At 47.5% G+C, this 13291-nt stretch overlaps 1 protein-coding gene across 1 annotated transcript in view; it reads left to right on the top strand.

Moving 5' to 3' along the window:
- Window positions 1–4753: 4753 nt before the first annotated feature.
- LOC120053621 (probable phospholipid-transporting ATPase VA) overlaps window positions 4754–13291 on the top strand; it is a 59658-nt gene continuing 51120 nt past the window's right edge. Inside the window, exons 1-2 of the mRNA XM_039000763.1 lie at window positions 4754–4854; window positions 9891–10017. Coding sequence (XP_038856691.1) covers window positions 9894–10017 — 124 coding nt within the window. The 5' untranslated portion in view covers window positions 4754–4854; window positions 9891–9893. The remainder of the gene's footprint in view (window positions 4855–9890; window positions 10018–13291) is intronic.

The following is a 13291-nucleotide window of genomic DNA, read 5'->3' as shown; positions in this document are numbered from 1 at the left end:
CGAGCAAACACGTGCAGGAACAATAGGGTAGTGGAGACGAGAGCCTCATTCTGATGAATATGTTGAATCCTCACTGCAGGAAAAATAGGGTAGTGGAGACGAGAGCCTCATTCTGATGAATATGTTGAATCCTCACTGCAGGAACAATAGGGTAGTGGAGACGAGAGCTCACTTCTGATGAATATGTTGAATCCTCACTGCAGGAACAATAGGGTAGTGGAGACGAGAGCCTCATTCTGATGAATATGTTGAATCCTCACTGCAGGAACAATAGGGTAGTGAGACGAGAGCCTCATTCTGATGAATTGTTGAATCCTCACTGCAGGAACAATAGGGTAGTGGAGACGAGAGCCTCATTCTGATGAAGATTGTTGAATCCTCACTGCAGGAACAATAGGGTAGTGGAGACGAGAGCCTCATTCTGATGAAATGTTGAATCCTCACTGCAGGAACAATAGGGTAGTGGAGACGAGAGCCCATTCTGATGAATATGTGAATCCTCACTGCAGGAACAATAGGGTAGTGGAGACGAGAGCCTCATTCTGATGAATATGTTGAATCCTCACTGCAGGAACAATAGGGTAGTGGAGACGAGAGCCTCATTCTGATGAATATGTTGAATCCTCACTGCAGGAACAATAGGGTAGTGGAGACGAGAGCCTCATTCTGATGAAATGTTGAATCCTCACTGCAGGAACAATAGGGTAGTGGAGACGAGAGCCTCATTCGATGAAATGTTGAATCCTCACTGCAGGAACAATAGGGTAGTGGAGACGAGAGCCTCATTCTGATGAATATGTTGAATCCTCACTGCAGGAACAATAGGGTAGTGGAGACGAGAGCCTCATTCTGATGAATATGTTGAATCCTCACTGCAGGAACAATAGGGTAGTGGAGACGAGAGCCTCATTCTGATGAATATGTTGAATCCTCACTGCAGGAACAATAGGGTAGTGGAGACGAGAGCCTCATTCTGATGAATATGTTGAATCCTCACTGCAGGAAAAATAGGGTGTGGAGACAGAGAGCCCATCTGATGAATATGTTGAATCCTCACTGCAGGAACAATAGGGTAGTGGAGACGAGAGCCTCATTCTGATGAATATGTGAATCCTCACTGCAGGAACAATAGGGTAGTGGAGACGAGAGCCTCATTCTGATGAATATGTTGAATCTCACTGCAGGAACAATAGGGTAGTGAGACGAGAGCCTCATTCTGGAATATGTTGAATCCTCACTGAGGAACAATAGGGTAGTGGAGACGAGAGCCTCATTTGATGAATATGTTGAATCCTCACTGCAGGAACAATAGGTAGTGGAGACGAGAGCCTCATTCTGTGAATATGTTGAATCCTCACTGCAGGAACAATAGGGTAGTGGAGACGAGAGCCTCATTCTGATGAATATGTTGAATCCTCACTGCAGGAACAATAGGGTAGTGGAGACGAGAGCCTCATTTGATGAATATGTTGAATCCTCACTGCAGGAACAATAGGGTAGTGAGACGAGAGCCTCATTCTGATGAAATGTTGAATCCACTGCAGGAACAATTGGGTAGTGGAGACGAGACCTCATTCTGATGAAATGTTGAATCCTCACTGCAGGAACAATAGGGTAGTGGAGACGAGAGCCTCATTCTGATGAAGATGTTGAATCCTCACTGCAGGAACAATAGGGTAGTGGAGACGAGAGCCTCATTCTGATGAAATGTTGAATCCTCACTGCAGGAACAATAGGGTAGTGAGACGAGAGCCTCATTCTGATGAATATGTTGAATCCTCACTGCAGGAACAATAGGGTAGTGGAGACGAGAGCCTCATTCTGATGAAATGTTGAATCCTCACTGCAGGAACAATAGGGGAGTGGAGACGAGAGCTCATTCTGATGAATATGTTGAATCCTCAATGCAGGAACAATAGGGTAGTGGGACGAGAGCCTCATTCTGATGAATATGTTGAATCTCACTGCAGGAACAATAGGGTAGTGGAGACGAGAGCCTCATTCTGATGAATATGTTGAATCCTCCTGCAGGAACAATAGGGTAGTGGAGACGAGAGCCTCATTCTGATGAATATGGTGAATCCTCACTGCAGGAACAAAGGGGTAGTGGAGACGAGAGCCTCATTCTGATGAATATGTGTGAATCCTCACTGCAGGAACAATAGGGTAGTGGAGCGAAGAGCCTCATTCTGATGAAATGTTGAATCCTCACTGCAGGAACAATAGGGTAGTGGAGACGAGAGCCTCATTCTGATGAATATGTTGGAATCCTCACTGAAGCAGGAACAATAGGGTAGTGGAGACGAGAGAGCCTCATTCTGATGAAGATGTTGAATCCTCACTGCAGGAACAATAGGGTAGTGGAGACGAGAGAGCCTCATTCTGATGAATATGTTGAATCCTCACTGCAGGAACAATAGGGTAGTGGAGACGAGAGCCTCATTCTGATGAAGATGTTGAATCCTCACTGCAGGAACAATAGGGTAGTGGAGACGAGAGCCTCATTCTGATGAAGATGTTGAATCCTCACTGCAGGAACAATAGGGTAGTGGAGACGAGAGAGCCTCATTCTGATGAATATGTTGAATCCTCACTGCAGGAACAATAGGGTAGTGGAGACGAGAGAGCCTCATTCTGATGAATATGTTGAATCCTCACTGCAGGAACAATAGGGTAGTGGAGACGAGAGCCTCATTCTGATGAATATGTTGAATCCTCACTGCAGGAACAATAGGGTAGTGGAGACGAGAGCCTCATTCTGATGAATATGTTGAATCCTCACTGCAGGAACAATAGGGTAGTGGAGACGAGAGCCTCATTCTGATGAAGATGTTGAATCCTCACTGCAGGAACAATAGGGTAGTGGAGACGAGAGCCTCATTCTGATGAATATGTTGAATCCTCACTGCAGGAACAATAGGGTAGTGGAGACGAGAGCCTCATTCTGATGAATATGTTGAATCCTCACTGCAGGAACAATAGGGTAGTGGAGACGAGAGCCTCATTCTGATGAATATGTTGAATCCTCACTGCAGGAACAATAGGGTAGTGGAGACGAGAGCCTCATTCTGATGAATATGTTGAATCCTCACTGCAGGAACAATAGGGTAGTGGAGACGAGAGCCTCATTCTGATGAATATGTTGAATCCTCACTGCAGGAACAATAGGGTAGTGGAGACGAGAGCCTCATTCTGATGAATATGTTGAATCCTCACTGCAGGAACAATAGGGTAGTGGAGACGAGAGCCTCATTCTGATGAATATGTTGAATCCTCACTGCAGGAACAATAGGGTAGTGGAGACGAGAGCCTCATTCTGATGAATATGTTGAATCCTCACTGCAGGAACAATAGGGTAGTGGAGACGAGAGCCTCATTCTGATGAATATGTTGAATCCTCACTGCAGGAACAATAGGGTAGTGGAGACGAGAGCCTCATTCTGATGAATATGTTGAATCCTCACTGCAGGAACAATAGGGTAGTGGAGACGAGAGCCTCATTCTGATGAATATGTTGAATCCTCACTGCAGGAACAATAGGGTAGTGGAGACGAGAGCCTCATTCTGATGAATATGTTGAATCCTCACTGCAGGAACAATAGGGTAGTGGAGACGAGAGCCTCATTCTGATGAATATGTTGAATCCTCACTGCAGGAACAATAGGGTAGTGGAGACGAGAGAGCCTCATTCTGATGAATATGTTGAATCCTCACTGCAGGAACAATAGGGTAGTGGAGACGAGAGCCTCATTCTGATGAAGATGTTGAATCCTCACTGCAGGAACAATAGGGTAGTGGAGACGAGAGCCTCATTCTGATGAATATGTTGAATCCTCACTGCAGGAACAATAGGGTAGTGGAGACGAGAGCCTCATTCTGATGAATATGTTGAATCCTCACTGCAGGAACAATAGGGTAGTGGAGACGAGAGCCTCATTCTGATGAATATGTTGAATCCTCACTGCAGGAACAATAGGGTAGTGGAGACGAGAGCCTCATTCTGATGAATATGTTGAATCCTCACTGCAGGAACAATAGGGTAGTGGAGACGAGAGCCTCATTCTGATGAATATGTTGAATCCTCACTGCAGGAACAATAGGGTAGTGGAGACGAGAGCCTCATTCTGATGAATATGTTGAATCCTCACTGCAGGAACAATAGGGTAGTGGAGACGAGAGCCTCATTCTGATGAATATGTTGAATCCTCACTGCAGGAACAATAGGGTAGTGGAGACGAGAGCCTCATTCTGATGAATATGTTGAATCCTCACTGCAGGAACAATAGGGTAGTGGAGACGAGAGCCTCATTCTGATGAATATGTTGAATCCTCACTGCAGGAACAATAGGGTAGTGGAGACGAGAGCCTCATTCTGATGAATATGTTGAATCCTCACTGCAGGAACAATAGGGTAGTGGAGACGAGAGAGCCTCATTCTTGTCCAAAATATTATAAACGAAAACAGATTGCATGTTATAAAAGCTAATGTCATACTTGTATTGTATTATTTAAAGATATTGATGGCAATTAATTCCTTGCAGTAACACTGTAAATATTCCTGCCAGATACATGAATGTTTTGGCGTCACCTTTGACCTTTTTAAACGTGTTGGCTGGAGTTTTACTGTTCTCTATTGCCAGGGAAGGAGAGTTGTCACCGGTCGAGTGGGACTCTGGCAAATAGTATATATTCTTGTTGATGTTGATGCAAACTTCCATTTTGGTTAATTAATTAATCTTTGACTTTTCAGATGATTCCAAAGGGAAACGCCAAAGAAAGATCCTGTACAAGACCCAGAATTACCTGAACCTCTACGCTGCTGATGGTCTCCGGACTCTCTGCATCGCAAAAAAGGTACCGCAGCTTCAGCAATACAACAATACATCTTCAACACTAATAGGACTTTTATTTTGAAACTATTTCCATCATTAAGCTCATTCACATGAGAAATCAGGCCTGGGCCAAAAGCAAGGAAAACTGACTCTGTAGTGGACTGGAAAACTTTCAGACAATTGAGAAACAGATGTACTATTTGGTCTCTGGCATCATAACGAAGAAGATGAATGGGATACGTGATGCTTTTAATCATTTTATCTCGGCTTTTCACTTGACAGAAACTTTGGTTTTAATGTACTCCACCTAACCTGATGATTATACCTGGTACTATCCCCAGGTCCATGTACTCCCCCTAACCTGATGATTATACCTGGTACTATCCCCAGGGTCTGGAAGGAGGCCCATGTACTCTCCCTAACCTGATGATTATACCTGGTACTATCCCCAGGTCCATGTACTCCCCCTAACCTGATGATTATACCTGGTACTATCCCCAGGGTCTGGAAGGAGGCCCATGTACTCTCCCTAACCTGATGATTATACCTGGTACTATCCCCAGGGTCTGGAAGGAGGCCCATGTACTCCCCCTAACCTGATGATTATACCTGGTACTATCCCCAGGGTCTGGAAGGAGGTCCATGTACTCCCCCTAACCTGATGATTATACCTGGTACTATCCCCAGGTCCATGTACTCCCCCTAACCTGATGATTATACCTGGTACTATCCCCAGGGTCTGGAAGGAGGCCCATGTACTCTCCCTAACCTGATGATTATACCTGGTACTATCCCCAGGGTCTGGAAGGAGGCCCATGTACTCCCCCTAACCTGGTGATTATACCTGGTACTATCCCCAGGGTCTGGAAGGAGGCCCATGTACTCCCCCTAACCTGGTGATTATACCTGGTACTATCCCCAGGGTCTGGAAGGAGGCCCATGTACTCCCCCTAACCTGATGATTATATCTGGTACTATCCCCAGGCCCATGTACTCCCCCTAACCTGATGATTATACCTGGTACTATCCCCAGGTCCATGTACTCCCCCTAACCTGATGATTATATCTGGTACTATCCCCAGGCCCATGTACTCCCCCTAACCTGATGATTATACCTGGTACTATCCCCAGGCCCATGTACTCCCCCTAACCTGATGATTATACCTGGTACTATCCCCAGGGTCTGGAAGGAGGCCCATGTACTCCCCCTAACCTGATGATTATACCTGGTACTATCCCCAGGCCCATGTACTCCCCCTAACCTGGTTATTATACCTGGTACTATCCCCAGGGTCTGGAAGGAGGTCCATGTACTCCCCCTAACCTGATGATTATACCTGGTCTATCCCCAGGCCCATGTACTCCCCCTAACCTGATGATTATACCTGGTACTATCCCCAGGCCCATGTACTCCCCCTAACCTGATGATTATACCTGGTACTATCCCCAGGGTCTGGAAGGAGGCCCATGTACTCCCCCTAACCTGATGATTATACCTGGTACTATCCCCAGGCCCATGTACTCCCCCTAACCTGATGATTATACCTGGTACTATCCCCAGGGTCTGGAAGGAGGCCCATGTACTCCCCCTAACCTGATGATTATACCTGGTACTATCCCCAGGCCCATGTACTCCCCCTAACCTGATGATTATACCTGGTACTATCCCCAGGGTCTGGAAGGAGGCCCATGTACTCCCCCTAACCTGATGATTATACCTGGTACTATCCCCAGGGTCTGGAAGGAGGCCCATGTACTCCCCCTAACCTGATGATTATACCTGGTACTATCCCCAGGGTCTGGAAGGAGGCCCATGTACTCCCCCTTGTGACCTAAATAATATTTCCCTATTTCTCTACTTTCTTGCCTAGCTAAAATATTAGAATCCTTGATTCATTCTCAGCTAAGATCTTATCTTTTGAAATTTATTCTAAATGTTCACTACTGTTCAAAAGTTTGGGGTCACTTAGAAATGTCCTTGTTTTTGAAAGAAAAGCACATTTTTGTCCATTAACATAACATCAAATTGATCAGAAATATAGTGGAGACATTAATGTTGTAAATGACTATTGTAGCTGGAAATAAATACATTTTATTCATGGAATATCTACATAGGCGTACAGAGGCCCATTATCAGCAACCATCACTCCTGTGTTCCAATGACACGTTGTGTTAGCTTAATAGGCTAATTGATCATTAGAAAACCATTTTGCAATAAAACTGGCCTTCTTTAGACTAGTTGAGTATCTGGAGCATCAGCATTTGTGGGTTCGATTGCAGGCTCAAAATGGCAAGAAACAGAGCTTTCTTCTGAAACTCGTCAGTCTCTTCTTGTTCTCAGAATTGAAGGCTATTCCATGCGAGAAATTGCCAAGAAACTGAAGATTTCGTACAACGCTGTGTACTACTCCCTTCACAGAATAGTGCAAATTGTCTCTAACCAGAATAGAAAGAGTGGGAGGCCCCGGTGCACAACTGAGCAAGAGGACAAGTACATTAGAGTGTCTAGTTTGAGAAACAGACGCCTCAATCCTCAACTGGCAGCTACATTTAATAGTACCTGCAAAACACCAGTCTCAACGTCAACAGCGAAGACTCCGGGACTCCGGGATGCTGGCCTTCTAGGCAGAGTTGCAAAGAAAAAGCCATATCTCTGACTGGCCAGTAAAAAGAAAAGATTAAGATGGGCAAAAGAACACAGACACTGGACAGAGGAAGATTGCAAAAAAAAATGATGGACAGACGAATCTAAGTTTGAGGTGTTCGGATCACAAAGAAGAATATTCGTGAGACGCAGAAAAAATGAAAAAATGCTGGAGGAGTGCTTGACGCCATCCGTCAAGCATGGTGGAGGCAATGTGATGGTCTGGGGGTGCTTTGGTGGTGGGAAAGTGGGAGATTTGTACAGGATCAAAGGGATCTTGAAGAAGGAAGGCTTTCACTCCATTTTGCCATGGACTGCGCTTAATTGGCGCTTAATTGGAGCCAATTTCCTCCTACAACAGGACAATGACCCAAAGCACAGCTCCAAACTATGCAAGAACTATTTATGGACCCTATTGAGTTGTTGTGGGAGCAGCTTGACCGTATGGTACTGTTGTGTCTTTGCTATCGTTAAATTGAAGACTTATAGTTTTTATCATAGATTCCTGTAATTAGGGATTACGCGATCACTTGAGTAATAACGTAATTAATTAACTATGAATTCGAGGGCACCAGGGAAAGTTATTAGATTACAAAGTTATAATTTCCCAATATAACCTTTCAGATATTTTCATATCTAATCAATAGTCTTCTAATTAATGATTTATTTACTCTACCTCACGTTAGTCTCATTCCAAACGTCGTAAATTGTTGATTATCTGCACGAACCCAGTCTTCACTATGAGTCATCCATACATCAATTGTCTTAAATCATTTATTTATTACTAACTAATTAATTCACAGAAATGCATAAACAAACAAACAAACTTAAAATAATTACATGAAATGATGGGAGAAATATGCCCTAGTGGGCTGAACCGGCATTGCTTGTTAGACAAAGGGGAAATGGCGTTCGACTAAGAATTCACTACAGAGTCCATAATTATAACAATTGACATGCTAATCCTTACACATGAACGCTCACTCATTCTGGAACAATTGCAATCAATATATATATATATAGTTACGCTCGGTGTGTGGTCTTGATCGTTGGAGAGAAGTTCGTTTTGTTGGAGCTCCTTCTGTCGTAGTTATTGTGGATTGTTCAGAGTGACATTCGTTGTAGAATGGATGTTTCGGCGGTTGTCTTTCTTCGCGTTCAATGATACCGAATTCCTAGCTGCAGACTAGTAGTCAATATCAAAACTTGTTCTTATTAGTATAAGAGTTTTAACCACGTGGTATGGTTAAAGATTCAGCAGTTATACTCAACCTTCGTTCTCCCCATTGAGGATAAACATGGTCTAAATGGTAATTTCTTAGAGTTGGCTTTTATTCAGATAGCAGAGAGGGGCGGTCCCATGGTCTCTGACCCAACTGGCTCAGGGCGGTCCTTGGATTTAGTTCAAATACAACAGGGAGTTGTATTTTCCTTCATTAAACAGTTCAAAATCATATTACACAATTATACAAACAGTATCATACTCACTCATTCATTTTATACAACAAACAGATGTAAACCTCATATCTGAGGTTATTATATAAACAGTGGTATGGTATGTAGTCCCACATGAGTTTCCCATGTGGTGACAAATGGACATGTTAATAGCTGGGATCTTCACCGATCTTTTCTACCTTTGCAGGAATATGAAATATGTTCGTACCTCAAGTTCTGTGAGGTGGAAGAGAATTCCTTTGTCCTGAAAGTTTACCCTCTGTCTATAATACTGTTGGCCATGAGGAGATTCTCAGGAATTTACGACATCTCTCTGTGATCACCGCATGGGTTGTGGTAGGAAAGGGAGAGGCAGGGAGAGGGGGATGGGGTTTGCACTACCCAAGCAGGCGACGTCATGACAGTACGTAAGAAGTGCCCATCAATCCAATTTGCGGGAGGTGCTTCAGGAAGCATGGGGTGAAATCTCTTCAGATTACCTCAACAAATTGACAACTAAGGTCTGTAAAGGCTGTAATTTCTGCAAATGGAGGATTCTTTGACGAAAGCAAAGTTTAAAGGACACAATTATTTCAATTAAAAATCATTATTTATATCCTTGTCAACGTCTTGACTATATTTCCTATTCATTTTGCAGCTCATTTCGTGTCTGTTTTCATGGAAAACAAGGACATTTCTAAGTGACCCCTCTAGGTCAGACAGCTGATCTGAGGACTTCATTACTGATTAATGTGTGTTTTTCTTTGACCGTGTTTTTCTTTCCGCTTGCATTTGGTTTTTATATTTTAATGTGTGTATTTTCTGTCATTTATGTAATTCAGGGCTCATCTGTAAAATAGACCTTGGTCTCAGTATGACTCCCTGATAAAATAAAATAAAAATAATCTGACTAGCTTTTTTGTGTCTCTGTCTGTCTGTGTCGCTGTCTGTCTGTGTCGCTGTCTGTCTGTCTGTGGCAGGTTATGACTAAGGAGGAGTATGCTGTCTGGTTGCGACATCATCTGGAGGCAGAGACGGCCATACAGGGAAGAGAAGAGCTGCTGTTTCAGTCTGCTCTGAGGCTGGAGATCAACCTGCATCTATTAGGTAAAGTTGTTACCCTTAACACTGGGACCGCTGGGCCTCAAAGGACCCCACACCCTTAACACTGGGACCGCTGGGCCTCAAAGGACCCCCCACCCTTAACACTAGGACCGCTGGGCCTCAAAGGACCCTTAACACTAGGACCGCTGGGCCTCAAAGGACCCTTAACACTAGGACCGCTGGGCCTCAAAGGACCCTTAACACTAGGACCGCTGGGCCTCAAAGGACCCTTAACTCTAGGACCGCTGGGCCTCAAAGGACCCCACACCCTTAACACTAGGACCGCTGGGCCTCAAAGGACCCCACACCCTTAACACTAGGACCGCTGGGCCTCAAAGGACCCCACACCCTTAACTCTGGGACCGCTGGGCCTCAAAGGACCCCCCACCCTTAACACTAGGACCGCTGGGCCTCAAAGGACCCCCCACCCTTAACACTAGGACCGCTGGGCCTCAAAGGACCCCCCACCCTTAACACTAGGACCGCTGGGCCTCAAAGGACCCCCCACCCTTAACACTAGGACCGCTGGGCCTCAAAGGACCCTTAACACTAGGACCGCTGGGCCTCAAAGGACCCTTAACACTAGGACCGCTGGGCCTCAAAGGACCTCCCACCCTTAACACTAGGACCGCTGGGCCTCAAAGGACCCCACACCCTTAACACTAGGACCGCTGGGCCTCAAAGGACCCTTAACACTAGGACCGCTGGGCCTCAAAGGACCCCCCACCCTTAACACTAGGACCGCTGGGCCTCAAAGGACCCCCCACCCTTAACACTAGGACCGCTGGGCCTCAAAGGACCCCCCACCCTTAACACTAGGACCGCTGGGCCTCAAAGGACCCCACACCCTTAACACTAGGACCGCTGGGCCTCAAAGGACCCCCCACCCTTAACACTAGGACCGCTGGGCCTCAAAGGACCCCCCACCCTTAACACTAGGACCGCTGGGCCTCAAAGGACCCTTAACACTAGGACCGCTGGGCCTCAAAGGACCCTTAACACTAGGACCGCTGGGCCTCAAAGGACCTCCCACCCTTAACACTAGGACCGCTGGGCCTCAAAGGACCCCACACCCTTAACACTAGGACCGCTGGGCCTCAAAGGACCCTTAACACTAGGACCGCTGGGCCTCAAAGGACCCCCCACCCTTAACACTAGGACCGCTGGGCCTCAAAGGACCCCCCACCCTTAACTCTAGGACCGCTGGGCCTCAAAGGACCTCCCACCCTTAACACTAGGACCGCTGGGCCTCAAAGGACCCCCCCACCCTTAACACTAGGACCGCTGGGCCTCAAAGGACCCTTAACACTAGGACCGCTGGGCCTCAAAGGACCCTTAACACTAGGACCGCTGGGCCTCAAAGGACCCCCCACCCTTAACACTAGGACCGCTGGGCCTCAAAGGACCTCCCACCCTTAACACTAGGACCGCTGGGCCTCAAAGGACCTCCCACCCTTAACACTAGGACCGCTGGGCCTCAAAGGACCTCCCACCCTTAACACTAGGACCGCTGGGCCTCAAAGGATCTCCCACCCTTAACACTAGGACCGCTGGGCCTCAAAGGACCCCCCACCCTTAACACTAGGACCGCTGGGCCTCAAAGGACCCCACATCCTTAACACTAGGACCGCTGGGCCTCAAAGGACCCCCCACCCTTAACTCTAGGACCGCTGGGCCTCAAAGGACCCCCCACCCTTAACTCTAGGACCGCTGGGCCTCAAAGGACCCCCCACCCTTAACACTAGGACCGCTGGGCCTCAAAGGACCTCCCACCCTTAACACTAGGACCGCTGGGCCTCAAAGGATCTCCCACCCTTAACACTAGGACCGCTGGGCCTCAAAGGACCCCCCACCCTTAACACTAGGACCGCTGGGCCTCAAAGGACCCCACATCCTTAACACTAGGACCGCTGGGCCTCAAAGGACCCCCCACCCTTAACTCTAGGACCGCTGGGCCTCAAAGGACCCCCCACCCTTAACTCTAGGACCGCTGGGCCTCAAAGGACCCCCCACCCTTAACACTAGGACCGCTGGGCCTCAAAGGACCCCCCACCCTTAACACTAGGACCGCTGGGCCTCAAAGGACCCTTAACACTAGGACCGCTGGGCCTCAAAGGACCCCCCACCCTTAACACTAGGACCGCTGGGCCTCAAAGGACCCCCCACCCTGGGACCGCTGGGCCTCAAAGGACCTCCCACCCTTAACTCTAGGACCGCTGGGCCTCAAAGGACCCCCCACCCTTAACACTAGGACCGCTGGGCCTCAAAGGACCCCCCACCCTTAACTCTAGGACCGCTGGGCCTCAAAGGACCCCACATCCTTAACACTAGAACCGCTGGGCCTCAAAGGACCCCACATCCTTAACACTAGAACCGCTGGGCCTCAAAGGACCCTTAACACTAGAACCGCTGGGCCTCAAAGGACCCTTAACACTAGGACCGCTGGGCCTCAAAGGACCCCCCACCCTTAACACTAGGACCGCTGGGCCTCAAAGGACCCCCCACCCTTAACACTAGGACCGCTGGGCCTCAAAGGACCCCCCACCCTTAACACTAGGACCGCTGGGCCTCAAAGGACCCCCCACCCTTAACACTAGGACCGCTGGGCCTCAAAGGACCCCCCACCCTTAACACTAGGACCGCTGGGCCTCAAAGGATCCCCCACCCTTAACACTAGGACCGCTGGGCCTCAAAGGACCCCCCACCCTTAACACTAGGACCGCTGGGCCTCAAAGGACCCCCCACCCTTAACACTAGGACCGCTGGGCCTCAAAGGACCCCCCACCCTTAACACTAGGACCGCTGGGCCTCAAAGGACCCCCCCACCTGGGACCGCTGGGCCTCAAAGGACCTCCCACCCTTAACACTAGGACCGCTGGGCCTCAAAGGATCCCCCCTTCAAGCTAACTAGCAGTCATTTTGACTGCAATATTCTAACAGTGCAATTAATACATTTCATATATGCTATTGCTAAAATAATAATTTGGTTGTTTTCATGAAGGGTTTATTTATTTTATTTAACCTTTATTTAACTAGGTAATTCAGTTAAGAACAAATTATTATTTACAATGAAGGCCTGCCCTGGCCAAACCCTACCCTGGCCAAACCCTAACCTACCCTAACCTACCCTGGCAAAACCCTATCCTGCCCTGGCCAAACCCTACCCTGGCCAAACCCTAACCTACCCTGGCCAAACCCTAACCTTACCTACCCTGGCCAAACCCTAACCCTAACCTACCCTGGCCAAACCCTACCCTGGCCAAACCCTAACCTACCC

The sequence above is a fragment of the Salvelinus namaycush genome, chromosome 9, assembly GCF_016432855.1.
Source record: "Salvelinus namaycush isolate Seneca chromosome 9, SaNama_1.0, whole genome shotgun sequence".
NCBI lineage: Eukaryota > Metazoa > Chordata > Actinopteri > Salmoniformes > Salmonidae > Salvelinus > Salvelinus namaycush.
The sequence above is the reverse complement of the archived record's forward strand: the minus strand, read 5'-3'. Positions and strand labels throughout refer to the sequence as shown.